This window comes from Hesperophylax consimilis, chromosome 24 (assembly GCF_061612785.1).
Source record: "Hesperophylax consimilis isolate HC1 chromosome 24, BYU_Hcon_1.0, whole genome shotgun sequence".
NCBI lineage: Eukaryota > Metazoa > Arthropoda > Insecta > Trichoptera > Limnephilidae > Hesperophylax > Hesperophylax consimilis.
The window spans coordinates 28,246,481-28,262,475 of NC_142859.1; the positions used below are offsets into that span (position 1 = coordinate 28,246,481).

The 15,995-nt window shown below is 31.7% G+C and overlaps 1 protein-coding gene across 1 annotated transcript in view; it reads left to right on the forward strand.

Moving 5' to 3' along the window:
* The first annotated feature begins 1,097 nt into the window (after positions 1–1,097).
* LOC149412157 (uncharacterized) overlaps positions 1,098–15,995 on the forward strand; it is a 160,769-nt gene continuing 145,871 nt past the window's right edge. The window contains exon 1 of the mRNA XM_089646319.1: positions 1,098–1,226. Within this exon, the coding sequence (XP_089502445.1) occupies positions 1,098–1,226 (129 nt within the window). The remainder of the gene's footprint in view (positions 1,227–15,995) is intronic.

The following is a 15,995-nucleotide window of genomic DNA, read 5'->3' on the forward strand; positions in this document are numbered from 1 at the left end:
AATTATTGCTGAATAGATGCATCGTTGCGTTTGAGGTTTTTTCGAACACCTGTCATGACAAAATGGTTATTGTTATAGTAATTGTTGTAGGAATATTGAAAAATGCTAATTTCTTCAAATGAATGATGTTCAAACGTGGCCAAAAAGAAGGACTAAAATAGTTAATAATTCAATAAATTGTTAAAATAAAAAAGTTGTTTAGTACCAGAAATTACAGTTTTACCAAGCACTCAGAAATATGAACAATTATTTTCTCAGCAGTCAAAACGTGCATAATTATAATTTTTTATTTTTATTTATTTCTAAGTCTAACTTAGGTCCCCGGCGTTGTCCGGGCTACGCACAGTTTTTCTAAATCAGTAGAGAGTAATTTTCTTCTTAATTGAACATCAATTGTGCAAAATTTCATAAAAAGTTTCAACGTTATGTTTTAAGGGGCGGGAAAAGGGGATGGGATGGTTTTTAGAAATTTTTAGAAACAGTCACCTTCCACTTGTTTTGTGGGTCAAGTGTGCAAAATTTCACCAATCTCGGGATAAAACTGAGGAAAATATTTTCACTGAGGGCAATGTCTTTTTTGGGATGCTGTGTGGAGGGTCTGTTTTTAAGGAAAGGAAGTTCTGGGAAGGTTAAAGGTATGTGGGTCGGTAGGAATCTAGGGATCAGTGTGTCCAGGAGTGACGGACATATAAACATATTCAACTGCGGCGCAACTCGATGGGTCGAGTGACAGTTGTTGTAACGTTAAAGAATTGTGCAAGTTTGGATTGCCAGAGCAATAAAAATATAATGGAAAAGAGCACGCGGATACCATGAACCGATCCTTCGGAGACTTTTCGTGTAAATTAACAAAACATAAAACAGACGTTTTGACTCTTGCGAGAGATCGGTCTGTTCTTTGTTCGAGTGTTGTTGTTTGGTGAGATTAAAATATACATTCAGTTATTTGGATTAAAAAATGGTTTTATTTGTGAGTGGTTTTGAAGAGTAATAATGCCTTGGAGACTTCACTGGATTACCAAGCATGCTGTCGGGGTGACACAAAGATGAATCATCACTGTCCGGTCAAACGTTCAATGCATGCTGATTAATTGAGGATGGCTTCGCGCACTCCACCCCACGAATCTCTACCCGGAGCTAACTCAAACGGATTTCGCGAAGACCTGTCGTCCTGCTCACCGCTGGCGGACTCTCCAAACACCTTCAGACATGACAACATGATCAAAGTTCTTCAATGATTTTACACATTCTGCCTCCTTGCCTTAGCCCCATCATAGCCCTGATTGACAAGGGTCCATGCTCCTCAGACGTGACATTGTGGAGGCCAAAGGGTCTCCCAAAACCAGCCTCTCGGTGGGCAGACGCATCCTGAATACACCTCCACCAATGAACACGAGCATCACTGCTAAATCACCAAACTTAGCGAACCACTTGGGGTGACCTATGGCAGAGTTGTTGGTTATCAAATGAGTGGCTCACAAGGCGATGGTGCAAAACCCGTCTCTCAAATTGTATAGGAAGTCTTAATAAAATTATAGATATTAGTAAAAATATGTAAGATCGTGTGATTTCGAAAAAAAAAATTTTAATTCATAAATTCATTTTTAAATATCTGTTCAGGTAATTAGGTCATATGTTTTCTTTTAAATGGTTTTCACAAAAATTGTGGTTCAGTAATTTAAAAAAATTAACCTTTGTTAAAATGCATTTAAAAGATAGAAAATTCGGTCAAAGTATTAATGGCTAAAATGACAACACGTTTAATAATATATTTATTTCTCCTTCAAACTGCAACATTCAATAACTGAAACATTGAAATACTGTGACAAAACAAACATGTTTTTTCTAATCCCTAATCCTGTCTAATTGCCAACATTTGACTATTATTCGTTGTGCCCCTCCATTGTGCGACCCATTCAACCGTCACTTGAAGCCGTAGTCCGTACAGATTAGGGGATGCTGCATTGTACTCTTATTGTTAGGCCTGTACCGCACGTTTTAACCCTTCACTGAGATGTTACAATGCTTATCTGATCTTGAACACTTAGACGTGGCTCTTAAAGGGTAAAAAATAAATGAGTATTATTATGTATTTCTTAAAATTGTGTGGGCTACAATCTGTCTAAACTTTTCTCTATATGTTTCATAGGTTAGTTACATAGGCTTAGTTACATTGGTTTTGAATATGGATTTCAGTCTTAATTAACAGTTTTTTTATACTAATGTCAATTTCATTGATCAAATAATTTTCAAAGTTTGCTTTTTCAATGCCCGCTAAAAGAATTGAAATCTGGGGTGTAATGCGTGACGTTGTATGAACCTCAATTTTGTTGATTAATAATAGTTCAATCAATCAAAGTTCAATCCCATTCGGTTCAGTATGAAATCAAAAAATCTAATTCAAATATTTTAAAAGATTTTCGAAAAAAACATGAATTGAAATAATTTTTACAAATTTATACGCATCAGATCTCATCGACCAATCACAGGGCGTTTAGGTCGATATTACAGTTTTAATCGTTTTTAAATGACCATTTATAAAATCGACGTGTATTAACATTAATAATAAAACTTATATATTCGGAGTCAGTGTTTGTTGATCTATTTGAACATATTTTTTTTTATTTATTATTTTTTGGTAAACTAATGTTTAAGATAAGATTTTTTATGCATAGCACAAAGGGTAACAATTATTTTTATAAACAATAATTAATAGCCTGAAACACTCATCCACATTGAAAAATCTCCTAATAAAAGATACATGACGCCAACGGGACATGTATCTTTTATCAGGAGATTTTTCAATGTGGATGAGTGTTTTAGGCTAATAATTATTGCTTATAAAAATAATTGTTTTATATTTTTTTATTTTAGTGATTTATTTTGAGGTATTATGCCGTGTTGCGTTACCTCCTTCTTTAGCCAACATTTCAGACATCATTACAGTGTCTATCATCAGGGCAGATGTGCATATTTTTTATTGTCTTAACATTTTTCACTCAAGTTCCTTATTCATTGCTTTTAACTCTATTGGCTAGTGACTAGTTTCAATCTTAACATTAAGCAAAAATCTGTTTAGATGTTGTAATCATGAAACTGAAACTGTCAGCTCGGTCGTTCTGAATTTTTTTTACGAGCGCCTGATTGTATCTTCGGTATTAATTATTTTCTCTAAAAATTTAAAACACCTTGTCCCTATTTTTTAAATTTTCGTTTTTGTACATTCCATATACAAATAAATAAATCATTGTACAATGTACAATGTACATGTTATTTTTACATATTATTTTACATTGTGCGTATATCATATGTACAATCTGTATAAATAATAATGTAAATGTTCGTTTGTTAAAATCTTACATCTCTGAAAGTTCTACATTTATTGATTTTGAATTTAGAAACAAAGTTGCATTCGAATACGCGTGTATTTATATATACCTTCATTATATACATGTTACCCGTGACAGGTAAAACTTGTTTTTTTTTTAAACAGCACCAATTCTAGGACGTAAAAACAAGACGCGCTGTTATTTCTCTGTAGACACAGACAAACTGAGCCACAGAAATGCGTGGCGGTTTACAGCTAATAATAAATAAAAATAGTGAATAATTGATATAATAATGATAATAGTCGTGGTTTTAATATATTACAATTGAAATTATTGACATATCAAACGATGGTAGAAAAAATACGCATAGCAATGTTTATTTTCCACATTTTTTATGAATTTTAATACACAGGGCAGATGTGTTATCTGATGATGGACACTGCAATGCTGTCCGAAACGTTGGCTAAAGAAAGAGTTAGCGCAACACGGCATAACAACCCAAAAACAAATAACAAAAATTCTTTTGGCCGTGAAAATCTTAAATCACAAATATGTAGATACATAAATCTGTAAATAAAAAAAACATGCTTTGATTAAAGCATTGTTAACTAACGACAAACAAATTTCAAGGAAGGTAACACATTTTAGGTAGATTAGAACTAAAGGTAAAATATACTTAATGTAAAAGTATTTACTAATACTATTGCCGTTCCCATATTAACAATCCGTAAACGATTTTTATCACTTAAGTTCTTATTAAATTTGTTCATGCGCCAAATAACAATCTGACGGTTAAAAAGGGAACTATTAAGGGGTATTTGCGATCAACAATAGGTCCTTTATGACAATTATTTCCCCAACAATAGAAAGGTTTATCTAAGATCAGAACCGTTTTATAGATAATTATTTGCGATTCAAACAACCCGAACTACATTAACTGGCTTGGCCTATGTTAGGTTTTCAATTATGTCGTTAAATAACACCAATGGTAGTTTATCTATATCGAATTTGAGTAGAGTGGTTCTCAAACGAGCCGTGTCTTTAAACATGCCAGTTTAATTCAAAGGGATAAAAGATTTTGTATTTATTTACTTTAATAAAAAAGATGTCTAAAAGTTGACAAGCTTTGTTTTTACGGGTTAAATTTTTACATTCTGTCGAAACAAGATATTTATGTTCAGAAATTGGGTGTAAAAAGAAAATTTAATTTCTGATTTTGTATCTAGTGTTACACCTTCAATAGAACATATTGAAGTATCCATCTGAAAGAGATAATCTTCTTAGTAAAGAGTTTGGTTCACTTGTAGAATCAGGCGTGTTTTCAAGCCTACACAGTAAAAGTCCAATGATTTGTTCGCGTATTGTTACTTGAATTTGTCGTCGAGTTTGTTTCTCACATACATTTTTGTAGATGGTATTTTTGGTTTAATTATTACCGATCTTTTCACGACGGCAATAATGGTACAAGATTAGATGGAAATGAATTCTTCAGACGGCCTCCTTGGTCGATGGGAAAGGCTCTCGACTAGCAAGCCGGAGGTCGCGGGTTCAAATCCAGTAGCGGCTTGTGACTTTTGGGTGTACTACTATGACAAAAAATGGCATTATTGATGTTGGTGTAGCTGAAAAAGATTTTTTTTTTTTGATTCGATCGAAAATTCGATTTTTCGTTTGAAGGTTTTTCGTGAAATTTCAGTTTGGCCGTGCGCCGCACGCATTACAACAAAAGTGCCACTGTTTTTAATATTAGTACTCTAATACACTTTAATACACCTAAAAGTCACCCAGGTAATCAAAATTTTGTTATTTCACAATTTATTAATTTAAATTATATATTATATACTTGCAGCACGTTCCAGAGTAGAAGATACTTTCAGTATCGCCTTGGTGTAAGATCACCATTGAGAATTGAAAGATTGACCAGATCTGAATAGCCAGTTACTTCCCCATCTAGCTCTTCCCCATCTTCTTCCCCTTCCCACTACCTTCAGCCTCACAATATACCTCAATTGGGTATGCTATATTCTCACTGCCTCCAAACAGTTGGGAGCAGTTGGGACTTCTAAAAAATAATTGAATTTAGCACTCAATCCGCTCAAAATCATAATTTTATTCATAACTTTGCATATCGTCATCAAAAATAATAATTTCGGTTGTGTTTGTTAACACTGGTTCAATGAACTCTAGAACTCGTATTTGCTTTGATTTTAAGGGCCATTTTCAAAATTGGAACTGATTGTGTACATTAATGGATATAACATGTTGACAGAAAATTATTTTAATTGTCTCCTTTAAAATTGGAATTATAATATTCCGCGATTGTTCACGGTTCTGCACAAGTATAAATAAAATAAAAGTTAACACAGAAATATCATGAGGTAATTTGGGTTCATTTCGGCAGTTGCGCTAAAGTCACAGTTATACAAAATAAAGTAATAAAATAATATAGGCACATAACAATAAACGTCGAAACGAAACCTGCCGACAAGAACAATTAAAAATGTAATTTATATTTGGTTATTATTATAAAAATTTGTTGGTTGCTAACATCACATACCGATAAAACCAATTATAATGTATATTTTTGGCATTGCATGCATGTATGCCAAAAATGGGTTCGTTACATTGCTAATCCAGATATATCACTTCAAGAGTTATTGCTGAGACAAAAAAAAACAGATTTTCTTTTCCAATAATCATCAGTCTTACTTGAATTTACATTGAGTGACCTGTAACTGGTTTTGTAACTGAAATGTTTCTAGTTTATTAGCTTCTATTATCAAAACCAATGAAGCTTTATTTCTTAACTAGCTGACGTCTACCCAGCGTTGCTCCATTTTTCTCAACTTTCTATATATGTATTATATATACATAAACCTTCCGGAAAAAAATTAATAAATGATAGTGAAAACTCTTTAAAAATCAGTTACGTTGTTTAGAAGAACTAAGCACACAAACAGATATTAGTGGACAACGACTTTGCTTTATTCTATTTAGAAAACTATCTACTTATAATTAATCTAAATAGTGTAAAACAAATTCACTCTCCGCGTCTGTATCTCCTTATAACTAATCTAAATAGTTTAAAACAAGTCTGTTTCTCCGCTTGGTTCTTATTAACTACCTAACGGATTTTGCTGATTCACTGACATTTAGAGAATTTCTTCCGGAAGGTTTATATACGATTACGATCCTATTAAAAAAGTAATAGCATGCCGATTTCCTGATAAAATATTAACCGTTCAGAATCTGTTGAGAACACGTGTTCTTTTGCTAGTAAATATCATGACGGAATGCGACAATATCAGTATATCAAAATTTGTATGAACACATTTTCCGCCGTCCTCATAAAACCATTAGCTTTTGTTTATTTAACGCCCAGAGGGCCTTTACATGGTTGGTAGTATAATTTTAATTTGATAGATACTTTGAAACATAAAAAATAAGAATAAAATTACATTTGATAAAAGCTATGCAACAAGTCATACAAATACAAGAAACAAAAACAGAAAACTACAGCTATTTGTAGGTTTACATGATGTGTTTAGGAGTATTGTTGAAATAAATGTTTTAAATGATCCACAAAACTTGTCAAGTTGGTATTGAATATGTCAACATCACCCAAGTAATGATTTCCCATGGTGTGAAGTCGTTGTATCGGAGAGTGGGCAATGTAGTTACGCTTATGTGTGCTGCTGTAGAATATTGTATTTTGACTGGTACTTTCTTAGGAACTCTGAAAGTTCATTCGTTAAAGGCCTGCAGTCCCGTTTTTCACAGGAAAGCGAACAATTTGAAAAGATTTTGAACAAATTAACAGTGTGTCATGTCAGTAAGTTTTCTCCGTGTACAAAATACATGCATTATATGTTTATAGAAAATAGAGAAAAGTTATTCAATAAGTGCAGAGAAAGGATAAAAACTATTACTCAGAAAGAGTCATCTCATTCTGACGCTTCAAGGATCTTTATGTACATACAATGGTACGTTCGGCATTATTGCTTTAGAAGGTTTAGCACTAAATCCTCGGTTTAGCTGATGTTTATTTTAAAGCCCCTTGTTAATATTGTACTATTCTATATTTGGAAAGTAAACTTTCTGACAACAATGCGGTCTTCGAAGTCTTTATATATAAGCCTAGCATGTTTGGCGCCATTTTTGCTCTATATTTTTTCTTTTGCATGTTAGTTGAATGTGGTTCATTATTCGTGTGATTTTGCCGACACCATCTTTTGTTCATTTCAATGACACTCAAAATTTTTTTTAATATTTTAAAATGCTTTTAAATATTAATGTACCTAAGTATTTTTCATGTATTACCTTACAAAATATATATTTAAATACACCTGTATTTGAATTTCATTTTTGCTTTCGTTAATTTGTGAAAAACTTTATTCCACTTTTTCACTTATGTTTGGGGTGTTAGCGTTAAATTATTCAAGTTCAATGAAATTTTAATTTTTTAAATTGGAACCGAAAAGTATAATTCATATCTGACAAGCGATAATGTAGTTGCAAAAAGTGTATCTTTTTGTTTAAATGTTTGACAGATGTCATAATTTTTCAAGTTTACTAAGACGTGAAAAGTATTTTTTTAAAATTTAATAATGTAGGTAATTGTTAGTGCTGCAAGTATTCCGATTCCATAATTATTAAGTTCTGCAAGAATTAAACACATAATAAATAAAAAAAAATAGTAAATTTCTTATTTTGGAAGGCATTAACTTAAGGTAATTTTTTTTTATGTTTACTTTCAGCTTCTCGAATCCTACAAATACAATTATCAACTATGATTTTTCATGAGTGTGCGCTAGTAAATTAAATAAAATGATTCAGGTATATTGTACATCTTGGCATGGTTCCGGTGAAGAAAAATACTTATTACCTATACAAATTTTGGACATATAAATCTTATTTAAAGAAAAAAATATTTGATAGATCATCTTTTCATTGTGCGTTAACTGCACCTCGCACCAACAGCATTATTATATTTTTATTACACAATATAATAGAGTAAACGTGTTTTAGTTTTTTAAAGTGTTCGCTCTCTAGATTGTCTGTTAACAACGGATCAGGTGGGGGAGAGAGAGGCGAAATGGGAACGGGGGGGAGAAGATTACTGGAGAGGAGTGGGGGCTGTCTAACGCCATTTTATTTTTCCCAAGCAAACGTAATCACACGTAATGGTGTTCGCGGAAGTGTGCGCCGAAATATTTTCAGATAAAAACTTACGTTACATGATGCAACCGAAATATACAATGCTATAATTTTTAGATAGTGGTGTTGAAAAATCATTAGTAATTCCCATTACATTGGAAATGCTCTTTTCAATTTTTTTCATTTGCATGGCCGATGATTCTCTAAATCACTATTTTGATTAATCTTTATAACAAATCAGTGTACATTATGAATACCAAAAAATATGATTTAGATAAACTGAAGGTTTTCCTATCGTTTCACTTGAGTAGAATGCAAATAAAAAATAAATTACTCAATAAAAAATATAAATGTAAACTACTAAAAAAAATTTTTTTTCAATAGAAATGTATGAACGCATAAAGGAAACAACTTTAAAAAAATTGTAGCTAAGATTATCTGTGACAGTTTCACTTGATTAACTTTTTTGCTTTCTTATAAAATTATTTACAAAATAAATAAAAACAAGTTTTGTGCTTGAAATCGAACGTTTCTATACTCCGTTTGTCAAGCGATTGTAATGCCTATTACCTACAATATAAGGTATACCAAGAATATGTACATTTTTAGCTTGTAGGTTCCTCCTAAACTGTGGTCAGTAGACAAGCATCACATCATAGCCGTTGTGCTGAAACTTAATTCTACAATAATCCTCCTTTACATTAATCAATACAAAACACAAAATATAAAAGTTAACAAGTATATTAGAAACACTATCTCAGGCTCAAAAACATATCCAATAAGCAACTACAATACAAAATTTGGGCAAAAATGCTTTCTACACTATGGTACTAAACTTTACAATAAAATCCCACTCTCATGCAAAACTTAAAACAATATTATAACATTTAAATCTCAAATTCTAGATAAGTATGTAGGTACCATGATTAACCTGGTAAAATTTTGCCTTATTTTAATCTTACTTTTAGTATTTTGATTTTTAAGTCTATTTTCTTTAAAATATCTGTTTATCAATCAATTTAATCTTTATTTATATTTCAAATACGGTTTAAATAGTAATATGAATTTTTAAAATTTTCGTTTTACCGTAACTTGTCATTTTCATTATGTTTTACTATTTGTTCTACAAAAACATTATTTTGTTATTCTTAAATAAATCATATACGACTACCATAATACGGACATGAGCCTAGTATGGGAGTTTAAAAATCTAATTTTTAAAAAATTTCTATTAATATTAATATTAATACACAACATAGGGAGATCGGAAATAGAAAATATTCTGACACCAAATACAAGTTGAAACCAAAATCAATGAAACAGCACCAAAAATGCCATTTATAATTATTAAAAAAAACACTAAATAGTTTACATATTAATAATTACTTCAAATTATCCATACTACCGAAATTTTAAAATATGCATATTAAATCCTCAACACGGGAGATCCCAGTGAGGATATCATTATCTATATTTGTTAAAAAAAAGTTAAATAATGAAACATTTATTTTTATAATATTATTATTTTGTACCCACTCAAATATTGAAATGTCACATAAAAAAAATCATTTCAATTTTCGGGTAGGTAGCTACTAGTCAACTTACTTAGCTACTCAGTAATTTAAAAAAAACTAACCATATTTTATGAAACTCAATTATTTTTCACCTTGGGTAATTGAAAAACACAAAACAAACGGTGTTTTATAAAAATGGAAATACATATTTTTTTTGGAGAAAAAGATCAGTTTTAATTTTGAGTAAATATATATAATAACTTGTAACTTTTTTTAAATCCATCGGCGCAGAAGTCCTTTCCATTTATGGAGTAACAAATGACTTTTAAAATTAAATTTTGTCCACCGGGCTTCAAAAATGGAACACCTAATGAAATTAATTGCAAAAGGCGTCTCCAGATGGCGCCTCATCCCCGTATTAATGTCAATAAAAAAAATAAGTGAGATCTTAATAAAAATCTTGATAAAAGCTATTACAATCAATTTGATACAACAATTTATAACGGAATGGAAAAGTTAGAATGAATAATTGCCATTTTAAATTGAAATATATAATGAGGATTATTAAAGACCCAATAAAGATGTTTTGTTTTAAGAAGTTTCCTACTAAGAACAGGTTGTTTCAGAATTTAAACAATTCATTAAATTTCAAAGTTAGAATTCTGTCAAAGTCCTATTCAAGAGTCCCAACTTCTCCCAACCCTCTGAAACCAATAAGACTATGCCATCCCCAATTGGGGTTTGTTGTGAAGCTGAAGATAGCGGGGAGGGGAAGGAGATAGAGAGAGGAAGGTGGGAAGTACCTTGCTATTCGGTTCCATGATATCTCAACACAGTGACAATTCAACACACCTTTAAAAAGTGATATAAAGTCATTAGAAACGATGAAATTTTTTTTAAACCAAACCTAACCTAACCTACTTAAACCAGTTAATAAAGTTATTGTTTCATCACTTTCCATGACTTTATGTATTTTTTTAAAGATGTGATGAATTGTCATTGTGATAATTTATCCGATCTCCGGCTATTCAGATCTGGTCAGCAAACACGACTAAAGCCATTTCAAGCATCGTTTTAATTCTGAATGTTTGTCTTACACAGGGGCGATACTAAGAGTATCTTCAACTCTGGAACGTGCAGCAAGCATCCTATATATTATTTAAAATGAATAAATTTTGAAATAACACAAATTAATAAAACAAATTTTACTTGCGCAAGCCGGAATTTGAACCCGCGACCTTCAGGTTTCTAGTCGGAGGACTACTGTGAAGCAAATAATAATCGACCTTGAATTTTAACTGTGAAATTTTATGAATTATTAAAATTCCGTGAAACAAACCGCCATTTTGAAGTCCTAACCGAACCATACTAAACATACTAGTTTATTTTATAATAAATTTGTTATTTCAAACACAGATTGAAATATTGCACAGACGAGGGAGATAACAGGATTGAATTTAAGCGTATTTTGAAATGGTTTTAGCTATGTTTAGTTACAAGACACGAATAAAAAAAACCGAAAACGCAAGCGAACCATCCCGAGTTTTGGAATTTTAATGTAAGTTATAATAATAATAATTTTTGTTTATATCCGCTGAACAGAATGGTGAGTGCAATACTCTGTTTGCCATATAAATGCTTACATGTAAATAATATACGTAATATTAACTTGAAAATAAAATTAAATAAAAAATATTTGGCACTTATATTACGGTGGCTTCTATGTAGGGACCAGCCCTGCCACTGGGAGACAGCTTGGACAAAAGTGTTTTCCGATCTCCGATAGCGCTGACTCTTCCCGCCTACTTTGTCGTATCAAGACAGCAAACCCATGCACCCTTTGCTCTGCGAAAATTTGTGAGGCGCTGCATCGTCAAGGGAGGCCAAACAGCGCCCATTATGTTAAACATGGAATGCAGAAGAAAAAGTGTTTTCCATACAAATTTGAACAGAAAAAAATGTTACATTTCGACTAACTGCCCTCGCTCCGTCTCACTTACACTAGCCCGACATCGTAAATCTCTATCCCATTTAAATTTCATAACACACAGCTTTGCATTAGAAATTAAAGACAAGGCACTTCTTTCTTTTTTATTTTATGGTTTTAAATTTTTTTATCACGAACCCTAAGCAAGATTATATTTTTGCAACTACTTGTTAAAGTAGTGATTTCATTTCCCTCAGTAATCACCTACAATTTTTTTGACTTGTAAAAATGACACAAATATTATGGTGATATTACCAAGTACATTTTCTCCGCAAAACCTTTGTATGACAACAACATTTTTTATTAAATTTTACCTTTCTCATCGTCCCTCTCAAATCAGATTTTTGTCATCGTTCAGCATTATTAGATTTAGAAAATAAATAACCGTAAAGCACTTTTTTGCAGAGACAATGAAGCACCGATAGAGAATACAAAGATCCTGAAAAGTGACTAAACAATGTTACAAGAAGGTATTTTGTTATTAAAAACCTTTGGGCAATTGCAGAGCGAAAAATAGACTGCACTTTTTTACCTCCAACTGACCTCAAACTTGCGATTCCGGTATACATAATAGTGGGACAAGTTTTGACGAGATATTGTACGCAGTAGCGCCTCCAATTGTAGTTCTATTATCAAACAAAATTTAAGACACAAGACTCTCATAACGGGGGTTTGTTCGAAGCCCGCATTTTAATTAATTCCGATTGAATCGTAATGATAATACCGTTTTTTTAGACCGATCTCCACGGATGTAATTTATTTATATTTAAGATTGATAAAACAGAACCTAGCTATTAAAATATTTTACGTAAGCGATTTTCAACTATAAAATTAGCGGTAAGCACCAGATATTATTTATCTAGATGATGAATTAGTAACTTCTCTAGGTATTCATTTAGAAAAATCTGCGATTTTAGTAATACGTCTATAAGAATTCATCAAAATAAACCTCAGGGAAAGATATAATTTCTAGGCGCGTTTCGGCAAAATCGGCCATAAGTCCGTCCAAGACACAGGGGCGGCGCGTCGCATATCTTTATAGACGCCTTCTTCACTTACGTCGTTAAGATTCCGACTTTATTTGGTCGCTCGTTGATCGCACCGACCGCCACTTATAAACTTATTTTGCTATAATGCAAAAGTTTTGCTAATTTGCCCAGTCGGCAGTCATGGTTCCAAAGCGTATTAAAAACTCGTAGAATTTATTGATTTCGGGTTTATTTTAAATCCACTACATTTTTTCAGTTAATTAAAAACTCAAAAAGCATCAATTTTCAAAGCACCCGACCCCAAGAGTATTATTTTGCTCCAGTAATTACAATAGCGTATTATCTAAGGTTGATATTTTCAGTTGCGAACTTACCAAATACAAGAGGTCCATAAAAGAATATTTCTCTGATGGTTTGTGAATAATGTTTATGTCTCTATTGTTTATATCTCTATTATGATTTGATTTATATCTACAACCTCCATGGCTATAAATGTATTGTTTCGTAAATTTTTCGTTTTATATAATTTTGTTTTATATAAATTTTATAAATATTCCTTTCTCACAAATTTAAATAACTTATTCCATATTATGCTGTCTCAGTTAAAGTCACAAGGAGGAAATCCATAATTGGTTTTATTTTACTATATAATACTTATGTACAAATTGATTAAATAAAAACTGTCAATTTCCCGAAAATGAATAAATAAAATAAAATAAATAATATTGATAAGAATTAGTAATGATTTGTCGAAAATATTTCTTTCTGATTTTTTTTATTGAGTTTAAAATGAGCCCAAATCCAAAATATCAATCCAATAATAAAAATAATATTAAACTGGTTACTTCCAGTTTGGAGACATATTTGGACATAGAAATATTAAATTATATGCTACGAACTTATACAACGCTCCACCAAATAAAACAAAAAAATAACGGAAATATATTTAAAACAAAAGTAAAAATAGAACAAAGTGATTATCAACCTACAAACATTATGAAAACGATTTTAAGACAGCTTTAAACTAAATACAAAAGTTTAAAAACAACAGGCCAGGAAACCTCAGAACAGGAAACCCTATTTATTTAACGCCCAGAGGGCTTTTACATGGTTGGTAGTATAATTTTAATTCGACAGATACTTTGAAACATAAAAAATAAGAATAAAATTACACTTGATAAAAGGTATGCAACAAGGCATACAAACACAAGAAACAAAAACAGAAAATTACAGCTATTTGTTGGTTTACATGATGTGTTTAGGAGTATTGTTGAAATAAATGTTTTAAATGATCCACAAAACTTGCCAAGTTGGTATTGAATATGTCAACATCAACCAAGTAATGATTTCCCATGGTGTGAAGTCGTTGTATCGGAGAGTGGGCAATGTAGTTACGCTTATGTGTGCTGCTGTAGAATATTGTATTTTGTCGTGTTGTTACTGTGGGTGTATGTATGTTTATAAGTTGCAGGAGTTTACAACAGTCGAATTTAGAGTTAAGTATTTTGAATAAGAACGTTAAATCGTTTATTTTACGTCTATCTTCTTATGTATGTATTTTTAGAGTATTTAATAAGAAATTGTATTTTAAGTCTTCGGCAGGGATATTTAATTTAATATTTATAAAACATGAATTTTTTTTTGTATTCGCTCAATGTTGTTAATGTGAATTTTATAAGATGGAGACCAAACTACTGAGTTATATTCAATTAGACTTCTTACTAGAGATACGTATAATAGTTTAATGGCTTGTAAAGAATTAAAGTTTTTAGTTGTTCTTAATACGAAGCCTAGTGTTTTCATACCTATGAGGAGGACTTCGTAAAAAATTAAATTGAAACCAATATTATACTTTATATACATCATGTATGTACAAACTTTGCACATGAAAGTAATAACAAAAAATAAATACAAATAAATTGGTGCGATTAAAAAAATTAATTAAAAATGTTTTCTGAATCCCAGCTTCGCGTTTTACCGTAAAGCAGATGGCTTTTGTGCAAATATGGTTTTATTAGGATTTTTGCATTGAATACCCCCTCAGACCGTCAAACTGCTCTAAAATCCAAAATTTCAGTATATCATTCATGCCAACAGAGTCAATGATTGTTTTCTAAGCCTCGCTTCTGGAGGTAAAACAGAAGACTTTTTAGCATTAATGTCAATAAATACATTCAGCGTATTCGACGTTCTTCTAATTTCTCCAGCCATTGGAATCGTTAATGTGGTAGCCAGGCCAACTCATCACCAGCAAAATTCGTCTGTTTCGTACGAAGCCAGACTCCTACAAACCTAATAGCGATAAAAAAAACCGTTTTCTGGATAATTTTGATGCAGTTGTTTTGAACATAGGTTGGCCAGACCTGTTTGTAATTCCCCCATGACAAATCACCAACAACTAAAAAATTACAAATTGAAGTAACAGTGTATTCTTTTGGAGAGGCCATAGGGCTGCTTATCATTATTTTCCTTTGTTATAATTTTACCTTTTAACAGGATTGATTGCTTTCTGCTTTAAATTATTGCTTAAGAATAAACAAAAAAAATAATCATATGGAATGTGCCCCGGCAAGGCAAGGGTCCTGAGTTTGAGTCCTAGATGTGACCGTATCATTTTTTGGTTTTTCTTTGTCAGATTTTCGTTTAGGAATCGCTAATACTTTCTTCAATAATTAAATCATATGGAACCATGTTGTTCTGTGTATAGCTGATTTTAAATGGAAGAAGGTTTCATCTTTTTTTAATAACTGCCCCGCAGACGAGGGACTTTAGTTGTGCGCATAAAATTCCTTTACACTGTAAGGAGTTGCTTAAAAGTGCGCACACGAGAGACTTTTTAGTAAGACGTTTTAGTTGCCGCAGCCGGCAACGGCAACTTTCTCCGCGGCTGAGCGATTGATTATAAGTCTTCGAAGACTGTTTCGAATTCAAATTTTACACGTAATACATAATACCATTTTTCCCCATGTACTTACTACCCATAAATAAGTGATATTTTTTAAATTTATACTAAGAAATA